At 45.0% G+C, this 12,356-nt stretch overlaps 2 protein-coding genes and 1 long non-coding RNA gene across 3 annotated transcripts; 1 reads left to right on the forward strand and 2 right to left on the reverse strand.

Annotated features, from left to right (window-relative positions):
* Positions 1 to 2,958: 2,958 nt before the first annotated feature.
* LOC136512498 (uncharacterized) lies at positions 2,959 to 6,305 on the reverse strand. The gene is made up of 9 exons (XM_066506464.1): positions 5,935 to 6,305; positions 5,106 to 5,220; positions 4,920 to 5,029; positions 4,549 to 4,674; positions 4,356 to 4,476; positions 4,182 to 4,266; positions 3,981 to 4,094; positions 3,848 to 3,887; positions 2,959 to 3,501 (listed from the first exon to the last, which is right to left on the reverse strand). Exons 1-9 carry the CDS (start codon positions 6,112 to 6,114, stop codon positions 3,349 to 3,351), a joined length of 1,044 nt encoding a protein of 347 aa, XP_066362561.1. The 5' UTR covers positions 6,115 to 6,305; the 3' UTR covers positions 2,959 to 3,348.
* Positions 6,306 to 8,098: 1,793 nt separating this feature from the next.
* On the reverse strand, positions 8,099 to 11,158 carry LOC136513474 (uncharacterized). The gene is made up of 3 exons (XR_010773378.1): positions 11,019 to 11,158; positions 10,749 to 10,934; positions 8,099 to 8,951 (listed from the first exon to the last, which is right to left on the reverse strand). It is a non-coding gene; the product is annotated as an uncharacterized lncRNA (long non-coding RNA).
* LOC136513473 (AAA-ATPase At3g50940-like) lies at positions 9,891 to 11,908 on the forward strand. The gene is made up of 2 exons (XM_066507477.1): positions 9,891 to 11,006; positions 11,099 to 11,908. The coding sequence occupies exons 1-2, from the start codon at positions 10,023 to 10,025 to the stop codon at positions 11,576 to 11,578; spliced, it is 1,464 nt and encodes a 487-aa protein (XP_066363574.1). The 5' UTR covers positions 9,891 to 10,022; the 3' UTR covers positions 11,579 to 11,908.
* Positions 11,909 to 12,356: the final 448 nt, after the last annotated feature.

Consider the following 12,356-nt stretch of genomic DNA (forward strand, 5'->3'; position numbering starts at 1 on the left):
GTCAATTGTAAAGTGCAAGACATGAAATAATACAAAAACTAATAAAAGTTTTGATACTTTTTTCGTGGAAGCTTGGCTCGTTTAGCTCGCGAGCGGCTTGCTAGCTGACACGAGTTGGGCGTTATAGCTAACGAGCTAAAATCTTGGCTCGGCTCGGCTCGTTATCATAACGAGCCGAGCCAAGCCGAGTCGAGCCAGCCACGAGCCGAGCGAGCTAACTTGCTTTGAGTTTTTCGTCCAGCCTTAACTGCGTTTATGAAATCATCATGTGTCAAATCATGGAGTGCATTACCAACAATGGCATGTTAGCTTGTGAGTAAGAGACTCCCTATTCCTGTAACAAGAACAAAAAAATAATAGGGTCTAGACATCTAGCTAGTATCAAAGCACAAGATATATATGAGTTAATCAAGTGTAACACGTAACCAACAAGTACTAGCATGTATTCACATTCTTTGGGTTGCAAAACGAAGTTTGGATAATATGGAATCAACAAAGGCATTTAGCCACATGCAAGTTGGGTAGGCTTGTATAGTTTGGGCTCAAAAATATTTTAGAAAGGTTCCTCGATAAATTAGGAAAACATAATCCACCACCACCCACACTTCTGGTTTCTGGAAGTATAAATAAACACAACAGTTCTGGTTTCTGGAAGTATAAATAAATAAACACAAGGTTCTGCATTTTCAACTCAGCAGCGGAACCACTGCAAACTTTTTAGGATGTAAGTGTAATCAGATAACCTTGTACCTTGTTATGTCTCAAACCAATCACAAGGTTGTATTTTAAATTCAACTAAGTTCAACAGTGCAACTGCTGCAAAACCTCTTCTAATAGCAGGCGGATGTGAGCTTATCATACATCCATGCATTTTACTTGTCTAACAGTGCTTCACAAAACTAAACAGAAAAGTATACAGGAACACAATTTTCAGCTTAGTTTCCTACTCCTGTCTTGGGAAGATCTCTGCTAGCAGATGCTTGTTTTATCATATTTATCCATCTTAAAAAAAAAAGATATAAATATAAATCACTGGCATGGTTTAACACGAAGATCAACTCTGAATTTAAACTTTTAAAGGCAACTTCTTAATTTCTGGAATTACCAAATGCATACAGCTCCCCCACCCCCTCTTTTTTCCTTTGCATTAGCACTTGCATAAAAAAGTAACAAGGACACTTTTGCTCCATGAGCAGGAAGAACAAGAAGCTCAAAATGCTTCACCTTTTCAATCTCATCTTTCTGGTCATCATCCACAAAAGAAAAACTCATGTTCTCATCATAAACTAGAGGTGGAGATCAGACGACGAATGGTAACCGAAGGAATAGGCATACTGGACCTGTACTTGGCGATGAGCCTGCAAATCATATACATATACATCAGCCTGCCCTATAGAAGCAAATATACGTTTCTTTCCACCTTGCAACCCGTCCAGAAAGCGGCGAACACATGGGCGAGGAGGTGGTTGAAGGCGGGGGTAGCCGTGGCAAGGCCTGGCGTGGAAGAGGCATTCGTCGAACAGCTGGGAGTGCATGGTTGACGCCCGGGTTGCCCGGCCTCGCGCCTCCAGCTGATCGACCAATTGCTCCCGCACGGCAGGGCAGAAGCTCTGAGACCACCGGCCGCGTGGCCGGATGCTGAACGGACGGCGCGGATCGGAGCCTGTCTGGATAGGTGGGGGCGGAGACGGAGCAGCGGCGGCGTGTGCGGTGCGGGGGTTGGTCTGGGCTGCTGGCGCTGGCGGCGGCGGTGTGTGCTAGGGTCGAATGGTTTTTATTTAGGGTTTCGGATTCGGAGGAGACAGATGGACTGGGCCATAAGTGTTGAAATATTTAGGCTGGACCCAACTTAAATTGATGCCTTGGCATCAAGCCCAGGGCTTTTCCTCAAAAAAAAAAATCAAGCCCAGGGCTAAGAAGGCAACACCAAAAGCGGTAATGCTCTTAATCCGACGTCCGTCCGAACGCTCTGTTGCTAGGCCACGACGCTAGCCCAACAACCCAAGCTCCTTCGTTTCTCAAAAAAAAAATATTCATCCATTTATTTCTATCCGCTCGTTCCCCTTCCTGCCTACCGCCTCCGAGCGCACGACCGCTGGCCCTGCCAGGCACTGTGCGTAGCCGCCTCCAAGGTGCAACGCTCGGGTGCTGGCCTTGCCAGGCACGGTGCGTGGCCACCTCTGAGTCGTGGCGCTCGGCTACCGACCCTGCGACGCGAAGCTGCCCTCTCCAAGTCACGCGACCGCGGCCTCCTTGCTCGTGCGACGGATGCCTCCCTTTTCCGCGATGTGTAGCCATTGTCGCCGCTCGCCACCTATAAGCGTCGCCGGGCCGCTGCCTCCAGTGAACATGAGCCTCCATTCTGCCGAGCAATAAGGAGATGTTTGTGTTGAAAGCGGATGTTACATGAGTATGTTTCAATTGTTTTAGAAATATGTTGCAAAAATAGATCAAGATATTGCATATGTTGCAATGGTTGTACATGTATGATGCGAGCATCCGTTTTAAATGTTTCATCTGCTTTTTTCAAACGTATGTTGCAAGTGTGCTTATTTGGATGTTGCATATGTTTTACACATATTACAAGTTTTATCAAAATGTTTATATGTATTGCAATGGCTTTTCAAGTGTTTTTATATTCTTGCAAAGATTTTAGACGCATGTGTTAGAAGAATGTTAAGAATGATCGTGCTAGCGACCCACCTCCGCGCGGGCACAGACGTTCGAACGGGGAAGCGGAGGGGGCGCAAGGGGGGTTCAGGTGGTGTGGGCGATGTTCGTGCGGTGCAGGCCCCCACATGGGCGTGCAAGACGGAGCGCAGGCACGGGCGCTCGGACACGCGTCCGGCACTGCCGCACCAAAAAAAAAGCCTGCCATCTATCTCATTCTCATCTCAACAATCCTGCAGACTGCGGGTTGATCCAAATGCATGGAAAGTCACGGCATAACACATAACGGATTGCGGGTCGAACCAAGAAGATTCACCCATAACCTCTGCACAAACATAATACCGTCCAACAACTAATGTACATATACTGACAGTGGATTGTGTGACTAAAAAGCATGGAACATAGTTACATTAGCCCACGGATTGCAATTCAGCATTGTTGGTCATCCCTGCAACCTCAGAGTTTACAGGCATACAGCAACCTTCTTGTTATGATAAGGCCCTCCAGAATTCAGGGATATCAGTCATCCCGCAAAAGGTTATATTATACAGTGCACTGCTGCAGCTTTACATAAGAACGCGGCAGCTGTGCTATGTTTTGCATAGGCATCTTAAACCACCCAGGCGGTTCAGTGATTCAGCAGCAGATACATGATTTTCTTTTTACCCGCCTGTCTCTCTACCTGAACCACCATCTTTGGATCGCAGAAATGGGCGTCTGGAGGAACGGGGCGTAGCGGTGGATGTATGGATTCACAATCCTGCCGATTTTCGCCCAGGCGTTCTGGTGATAGCTGGATGTCACAGGAGCATGGTACATCAGCTTCAATACCTGCACGATAAACAAGCATGTGAAGGGCACTGGTAGGCAATGCAGCGTGTGTGTGCTGACCGTTAATACAAGTTACTTGGGAAAGAGCAGTAATACACCTAACAGACGATAGTTATAACTAATAACCTAGTTGCTATTGTCGACCAAATTCTAGCTGGTTGTTGGTGGGCAAAAAGCAAGGCAGAAGATAAATTGGATCTCTTGGAATTGAAACAATAACACAAACAAGGTAAATCAGTACATTTGGCCAAAGATACAGAGGTTAGGAATTACATGCAGCAAAACAGCATGCAAGTAAGAGATGAAATACAAAAAGGGAAGCCTGAACTTTTGGGGGCTAACTCACCTGCCAGTACATGAATGTCTGAATTATGCTACGGCGCCACCTGCAACACAAAAGGGTAAAGGTCAAAGATGTACTGTAGTTCCTAAGATAAAATTAAAACTTCAGAATAGTATGGAAATCTGAATATACATACGAGAGCAGTGATATGATCAGAAGAAAACCCAAGGTAATTTCAGCATTTGAACTAAGGAGGCTCAGTGTAGTATTATTTGTCTCTACCCAAAGACAAGGCTCTTCCAGGTATTGCCTGAAAAAGACATCGACACAGTATTGAGAAATGGGAACTGGATACCGATTGTGCCAAGGATACAGAAACGAATCCACATACAGTTACCTATAGAAAGAGGATCGAGCAAAGTTACGCCTTAGGAATCTGGCAACATGATCAAGTGCCCAGCAAAGCACAGGTAGTGCAGCAACTGTGAGAAATATAAAATTATGATGAGGCAAGCATATCCAAAAGCAGACATCAGAGATATGAATTTGCACGAAACAAGGTGCATCTTACTCTTCAAGTGCAATTGAGATGTGAAGAGCATAAAAGAGAACATTAAATGGATAAAATCCTTGGTTGCAAGTACAGACTGCAACCAAGCTTGAATTGCTGGCATGTTCCATGCTCTTGGTTTCTGTACACAAAAGAAAATTTAATCAAGGTCACATCATGCGAAAAGAATCTGGTAAGATAGGCAGGTAATTACCCCATAAGTACTGTATAGAGAATATCCTGATGAAAATATTGTTCCCAGTAGTGAAAGTTTGCAAGCTCTGTCAGCAAGGTGTTTTGGCAAAATAGGAAGCATTCCCAGACCAGCAACCACAAGTATCTGAAACATAATATTTCGGTCATGCCCACAAGTAATGAATCAAAAAACCACAAGTAAGGTTCAGAACAGTAACATGACAGGCTGATGAGTCAGCGGTCAAGAACAAAGAGAGTTTCCCAATGGCATGCCCACAAGGATTGCCATAGAAACAAGCAGAACAATGGAACTTGAAAAAACAGCTAGCATTTTAGACACATGCAATTAACAATTCAATAAACCAAAGAAAAGAGTGGCTTATCCCTTACCCATGCGTTGAGGGAGAAATGTATACTCCGTGCATCGAACCGTAAAGGGTTGGCAGCACTGTCTGTTTGTGTAGGTGGCGGCGGCGGCGGCACTGACCTCGAAGTAGATCCTACACAAGAAATCGATTCAGCTAACGATACATGTGATACAGAAACTGATGGATGTCCAAAACATATATGTTTTACCTGAATTACGTGCCCTGACATTCTCGCTGGATGACGAAGACGAAGACCTTACATCTGGCCTGCTGGGCTGAGTGGAACCAGTGAATGACCTCGGCTCAACGACCAGATCATGGTCCTGTGGAACCAAAGGGGGGGGGGGGGGGGGGAATCAAAATGCATGAACTACTGTATTGCTTCACTCTTCAGTGTCCAGAGGCACACAAGCGATGATATTTATTAACTCAAAATGTGTACAAAAGCAAATGGCAAGAATTTGTTTTCCATTTTCTTAAAAGTCTGCATACAAACAAACTTGTTCTGTGGCCCTGCCTGCTCAACTGCATAACAGTATCCTGACTCAACTTATAGATGGGTTGTATGGATAATAAACTTACTAACTAAGAATGAGCATACTGCATTCCCCATAATGAAATCACAAGCTTGAAGGAGTAGCACAAGCACCCAGGGTTGGAAGCAAGCAACACATGGAATCGATCGAACATGCCGTGTTCAGGTACAGTCTACAGTAAGCAAGCAGACCGTCAGCGGCTAACAAAGCAGCGGGCCGCGACTGGATCTCTGCTCAGCCACTCGCTGCAACCAGCAGTCCAGCATATAAACCCGACGCTACAAGGCACGCTCCTGCAATCTGGACATCAACACGACAAGCTTAAGCAAACCCCAGCACACGAATTTAGCAGGACTGCTATTCCGTACGGAAAGCGCGTCAGACCCTAAATTAGTACTGCTACTCAGCGCGCGCGGACGGGTAGGGGAACAGCGGCGGCGGCAGAGGGGAAGGGGAATCGCGGAACTCCAGGGCAGGTGGAGGGGTGGAAGTGGAACTCACGACGTAGCGCTGGTAGAACTTGCGCTTGAAGTGGTCGACGACGTCGGGGCGGGAGGCGAGGTTCGGCGGGAGGAGGACGTTGGACCAGTAGTCGGCCCAGCGCGCGTCGCCCTCGTAGTCGTACGCCGCCGCCGCCGCCCGCTTCTGCTCCTGCTCCGCGTCGGCCGCGGACCCCGCCATCGCTCGCCGGGGCTGGGGGTTGGGTGTGGGGGTTTTGGGCCTGGCGATGAGGACGGGACGGGGGACTGGCACGCACACTGGCGACGCGAGTTGGGGAATTTTAGCTTGGCACTGGCGCACGCGATGGCGATGGCGATGGCGATGCCGATGCGAGGCAGTGGGCGTGGGTGGGGGAGACGACAGGCGGGTACACGAGACTCGGCAGGCTGTCCTGTCGCTGGGTCGCGCTTTTCCTTGCCTTTCGCGGGCCGTGGGCTGTGGACCACGGCCCAATGGGTCCTTGGGGCCAGCTTGGTAGCGAATCGGATCGTGTCGGCATCTATGGCCCGCCCAGACCATTAGCGAAGTGGCCCGGCCAGACCAATTAGGTTTTGGAAAGATAAGTGGTTAGGAAGCTTCGCTCAATGCCATCTCTCTGTAATATTGTTAGTAAAAGGCATGTTTCAGATATTCAGGTCTTTAATTCTAGACTGCTTAATCTTACACTCTGTAGCAAAATAGAATGAGTTGGCCATGAAAGTTACTTTTGTGCAATTAAATGGCCAACAAGATTTCTTTTATAGTATAGTCAATCAGTCAATGTATAAACCGTTTGGTAAACCAAATTGTGTTGCTTGTTCGTAAGGCTATTTGGAAGCTAAAATTGCCCCTTAAAATTAAGTCTCCCTTTGTTCTTTATAAAGGAGGTAATTTTAACTCAACATGATAATATTGTTAAGGAGAATTGAAAAGATGTTGAAAAATGTTGTTTTGCATCAATAAAGAAAACCTCAACACTTGTTTTACGATTGTCATGCGGCGTGTTTTCTTTGGAGAGCGGTTCATGTTGCTTTTGGTTACAACCACCAAGAAACACAATAGTTTTTTTTTTTTTGGCATTGGCAAAACAAAGTACTCTAAATCGTGATCCCAAGTTTGTGTGGGAGTAAATGTAATCAATTACTATAGTATTTGGTTGAGCCGAAATGATAAGGTTTTTGACAAAAAGTGAATTTATTATTACTTATAGGTTATTTTTAAGGCCATGTGCTGGGCACGTTTTTGGTCCATCCTCTAAAACGAGAGGGTATATTGTACGTCACAGGCCGCAACAACGGAGATCTTTGCTAAGTATGAGTGATTGTTTTCTAATAGACTTAGTAGTTAGCACCTAGTTTGGTGCATGCATGTATTTGTTTTCTTTATGAGAGCTTGCTACTATCAGTCAGATGCTATACTTGTTATAAAGGATGACTAAGTGCATGACTTGTGTAGAGGTCAGAATTTAAAAAAAATCATTTTTCTAAAACAAATGAGATCATAAATATATCTCTATCTCTAGCTCTGCATCTATCTCTATCTTGAGCTGTATCTCCGCCTTAAGTGATACAGCATGTTCGCTTGGTCGTAAACGATCGTAAATTTTCAGCCAGAACGGTATTTTTCTCTCACACCAAACCAGCCAGCAGTAATAATCCACGATCGTATACGATCGTATCAGCACCAGCCGAACAGACTGATATTTAATCTATATCTATACCTAATATTAAAAACACTACATGTATCTATATGTAATATTAATCTATATTTTCTTGTATACCTAAAAAAAAATCTAAGAGGATTTGAATCGAATGAAGCACGGGCACATTCATAGTTAATAAAAAATATTAATATAAAAATTTCCAGATCAATTGCATCCAGATGTTCATAGGCCCTGTTCGCTTGAACTTATCAGTCTTACCGTTTCAGTAAAATATCAACCGTTTTTTCAAGCAGCCAAACATAGCCTGTCAGATGCAGGGAGCCATTCATCGTACCACAACGCGACACGTCCAATTTGGCACGCGACCGATCCATCCTTTTGACTTGGCGTTCCACTTCCAAAACAATCGTGGGTACAGTCACTTGCAACTTTTGCCAGGAGGAAACAAAACTGGCACAGACAGAAAGAACACGGATACATATCCACGCACTCCGTCCTAAAATTAAGAAATCTTAAGTTTGATTAAATATACACAAAAACATAATAATGTTTATGATACCAAATAAACATCATTAGATTAACCACATCATATAGTTTCATGGTAAACCGGTTTGGCCTGTTCGCCTGAGCTTATTCCGAATTATTTTTCAGCCATGGAACAATATTTTCTCTCACAACGTTTCAGCATAAACATCAGCATAAACCAAATTTCAGCATCAGCAAACAGGGTAACAGATGTCTGATACTATTTTCTAGTTAAGCTTGAAATTAGTTGATTCTACTTATTTTGAGATGGAGAGAAGGTCTGTCCGCTCGCTTTCCAGCCTGTAGCATACTAGCATCCCACACTGTGATTATCTGATGCCGCCATCGAGCCGTCGACCAACCGCGTCAGGATCAGGCTCCTTCGCCGGCACGGAACGCGTGCGATTAACCGATTACCATTCCAGCACACGCCCCAGTTGAACAGGTGCCCCCTGGATCTAGGGCCGCGTTTAGTTCATCCGCCGATTCGGCGCCGCCCAAAAAACAGGCGCACTGTAGCTACAGTACCGTTTTGTTTTTATTTGGTAATAATTGTCAATCGTTAACTAATTAGGTTCAAAACATTCGTCTCGTAGAGTACAACTAAACTGTGTAATTAGTTTTTGATTTCGTCAACATTTAGTACTCCATGCATGTACCGCAAGTTTGATGTGACGAGGAATCTTCTTTTTGCATAGTGCCAAATTCTGGAAATGGGGGAACTAAACAAGGCCCTGGTAGTGGGAATCAACAAGCGGAGACCTGGACCTGACCTGATCGGCGGGAGAAGCTTCCTGGCAATCTCACTCTCCATTCCAGTTCAGCGAGGAAACTTGCGGCGCACAGCACTCTGCGGAAAAAGCAGCAGCCTGCCGTTTCAGAAGGAAGCTTGGATGCCAAGGAAATACAATAAATCAAATGCTGCCTTTTCTTTTTCTTTTATTCTTCTCTATATAATTATACAACAAACAACAAAAGAAATGCAGCTACCACTTGTCTTCTCATTTCATTCCTACTGAACCATGATGACTTTATCCAAGCACTAGTCTAAGTGCAGTGCAGTCTTCAGTGTGTGAACTCCGAATAAGATCCAGTAGGATATTATTCAAAGTTGGGGGGCTTACAATCAACGGCTGGAAGGAACCAGAGCAGCTGACAAAAAGGAAGGTACTTATTCGCGCCTCCAAAAGGCATTTTAAAAGCCTCCATTATTTAGGCCTCGTTTAGTTCCCCCTAAAGTTTCCTTCATATCCCATCGAATGTCTAGACACATGCATAAAGTATTAAATATAGATTAAAAAATAACTAATTACATAGTTTGTGACTAATTTACGAGATGAATCTTTTAAGCCTAATTAGTCAATGATTTGACAATATGGTACTACAGTAACACATGTGCTAATGAAAGATTAATTAGGCTTAATAAATTTGTCTCGCGGATTACTGACGGATTCTGTAATTTGTTTTTTTTATTAGTATCCGAACACCCCATACGACACCCCATGTGACATCTGATGTGACACCCCAAAACTTTATGCCCTGGATTTAAACAAGGCCTTAACCTATAACTAATGAAAAGAGAGATTTATTATTCACAGTTGGACACAGGTCCGGGTATGCGGTAATGCATGTGAAGCCCTCCTCCTTCTCTGACCAAGACCGCACTCAAGGAAGTTGGAATAATCTAGTGATATAAACTATTCCTTTTAGACGAAGTCATCCATCACTTGACCCCTCCCAACTCACTCACGCCTATAAAAGCCACCCATCCCCAGCCCGCACCCAATTCTCCACCTACTCTCCTTCCTTAGCAACAAAGCAAGCCAGCCTGACCCTCTCACACCACTCTCACTGTTCCACACCAAGATCCAAGAGCAAGAATAGGCAAAAAGAGTAGGGGGCAAGGAACTCGCTCACCACCATGGCGTCCTACGACAAGGCCTTCGAGTCCTACAAGAAGGCCCTCACCACAGCGGCATCCGTCGCAGCATCCATGATGCTGGTGCGCAGCGTGGTGAACGAGGTGGTGCCGCCCGAGGTGCGCGAGCTGCTCTTCTCCGGCTTCGGCTACCTGCGCTCGCGCACGTCTTCGGACCACACCATCATCGTCGAGAAGAAGAACGACGGGTTCGCCAACAACTACGTCTACTGCGCTGTGAAGACTTACCTCACCACGCGCATGAACACTGACATCCAGCAGCGCCTGCGCGTCAGCAGCATGGACGAGAATGACAAGATGATGGTCAGCATGGATGAGGGCGACGAGATGCTGGATGTTTATGAAGGCATGGAGTTCAAGTGGCGCCTTGTCTGCAAAGACAACTCAAATGACTCCATGAACGGCAGTCACAGCGAGTCCCAGTTCTTCGAGTTGACCTTCAACAAGAAGCACAAGGACAAGGCCCTCACATCATACCTCCCATTCATTTTGGCCACAGCCAAGGCCATTAAAGCCCAGGAGAGAACTCTCATGATATACATGACTGAGTACGACAATTGGTCCCCAATTGACCTCCACCACCCATCTACATTCGACACGCTTGCCATGGACCACAAGCTGAAGCAGTCCATCATCGATGACCTTAACAGGTTCATGAAAAGGAAAGATTACTATAAGAAGATTGGCAAGGCATGGAAGCGGGGGTACCTGCTGTATGGTCCACCTGGGACTGGGAAGTCAAGCCTAATCGCAGCCATGGCCAACCATCTCAGGTTTGACATATATGATCTCGAGCTAACTGCGGTCACATCCAACTCAGACCTCAGGAGGCTTCTTGTTAACATGGGCAACCGATCCATTCTTGTGATCGAAGATATTGACTGCACCATAGAACTGAAACAGCGGGAGGAAGGTGAAGGACATGACGAGTCAAATTCTACAGAACAAAACAAGAAGGAAGGCAAGGTGAGTACTAACTTTCAATGTACAAAACCTGTATCTTCTCGATCCCACCACTTCCTCACTTGTCCTGACAAGAATTTGGATTTTCTGAACAGGTAACGCTGTCTGGACTGCTCAACTTTGTTGATGGGCTGTGGTCAACAAGTGGGGAGGAAAGGATCATCGTCTTCACAACCAATTACAAGGAGCGCCTCGACCCGGCACTGCTGCGGCCTGGAAGGATGGACATGCACATCCACATGGGGTATTGCACCCCAGAGTCTTTCCAAATCCTTGCCAACAACTACCACTCTATCGAGTACCATGACACGTATCCAGAGATTGAGAAACTGATCAAGGAGGTGACGGTGACACCCGCAGAGGTTGCTGAGGTTCTGATGAGGAATGATGACACTGATGTTGTGCTTCATGATCTTGTTGATTTCCTGAAGTCAAAAATGAAGGAAGCCAATGAGATCAAGACTGAACACAACGAAGCAAATAAACAGCTGGATGAGAAGAAAGTCAACGAGGATAATGACAAAAAAATAAAATCCAGTGAAATTCCTTCCAGAAAAGAAGATGAAAGCAAATAGCGGTTTGAGAGCAAGACTGAACACAAGGAAGCAAATAACCAGCTGGATGAGGAGAAAGAGAACAAGATATTGAAAAAAAATAAAACCCAGTGCAGTTCCTTCTAGAAGAGGAAAGAAGATGAAAGCAATGCATATCGTATTTCATATAGATTGATCCTACAGGGAATCCATTGGCGTATGCGAGTGTTTGCATATTGTCAACATTGTGTTTTTGGACCAATGATGTGTACTGGTACTTGCAGTGCGTCTGCAGAGTTCTGTTCATACTTGTTTAGTAGCATGTATGGAGAATTACAGATATGCAAAATCCATATGACAATTTACATGAAACTGCAAACATGCCATTGCCTTTCAAACACCAACCTTGGAAAGTGTAAAGCAGTACTTAATGTTATTCTGCTATCTAGAGTCATTTCCTGTGGATGTCCTGCATTTCACACGATCTCCACAATTTTTTCCTTGCCACATCCAGAGATTGAGGAGGTGACCAAAGAGGTGATGGTGACCTCTGCATAGGTTGCTGAGGTTCTGATAAGGAATAGTGACACTGGCATTGTGCTCCATGATCTTGTAGATCCCCAGAAGTGAAGACAAAATATGCTAATTTAACCACAAATGGCCACAAGGGTGCAAATAAACATCCGTATGATAAGATAATAGAGACAATAAAATCCCTGGCAAATTCCCTTCAAAAGGAGAAAGAAAGGAAAGGAAGGCAAGAAGTGAAAAGCTATTAGCAGTTTGTGTCGAAAGTAACGCTGACCAAACAATGTGCATA

This window comes from Miscanthus floridulus, chromosome 16, assembly GCF_019320115.1.
Source record: "Miscanthus floridulus cultivar M001 chromosome 16, ASM1932011v1, whole genome shotgun sequence".
Classification (NCBI taxonomy): Eukaryota; Viridiplantae; Streptophyta; class Magnoliopsida; order Poales; family Poaceae; genus Miscanthus; species Miscanthus floridulus.

Bases quoted from the DNA above. Each gene is read 5' to 3' on its own strand.
- LOC136513473 (XM_066507477.1), top strand. From the start codon at position 10,023: ATGGCGTCCTACGACAAGGCCTTCGAGTCCTACAAGAAGGCCCTCACC. The intron at 11,007-11,098 runs GTGAGTACTAAC...TTTTCTGAACAG, and splicing joins AAAACAAGAAGGAAGGCAAG to GTAACGCTGTCTGGACTGCT.
- LOC136512498 (XM_066506464.1), bottom strand. From the start codon at position 6,114: ATGGCGGGGTCCGCGGCCGACGCGGAGCAGGAGCAGAAGCGGGCGGCG. The intron at 5,221-5,934 runs GTGAGTTCCACT...TTGGTTCCACAG, and splicing joins AGTTCTACCAGCGCTACGTC to GACCATGATCTGGTCGTTGA. The intron at 4,267-4,355 runs GTAAGATGCACC...TATTTCTCACAG, and splicing joins ATCTCAATTGCACTTGAAGA to TTGCTGCACTACCTGTGCTT.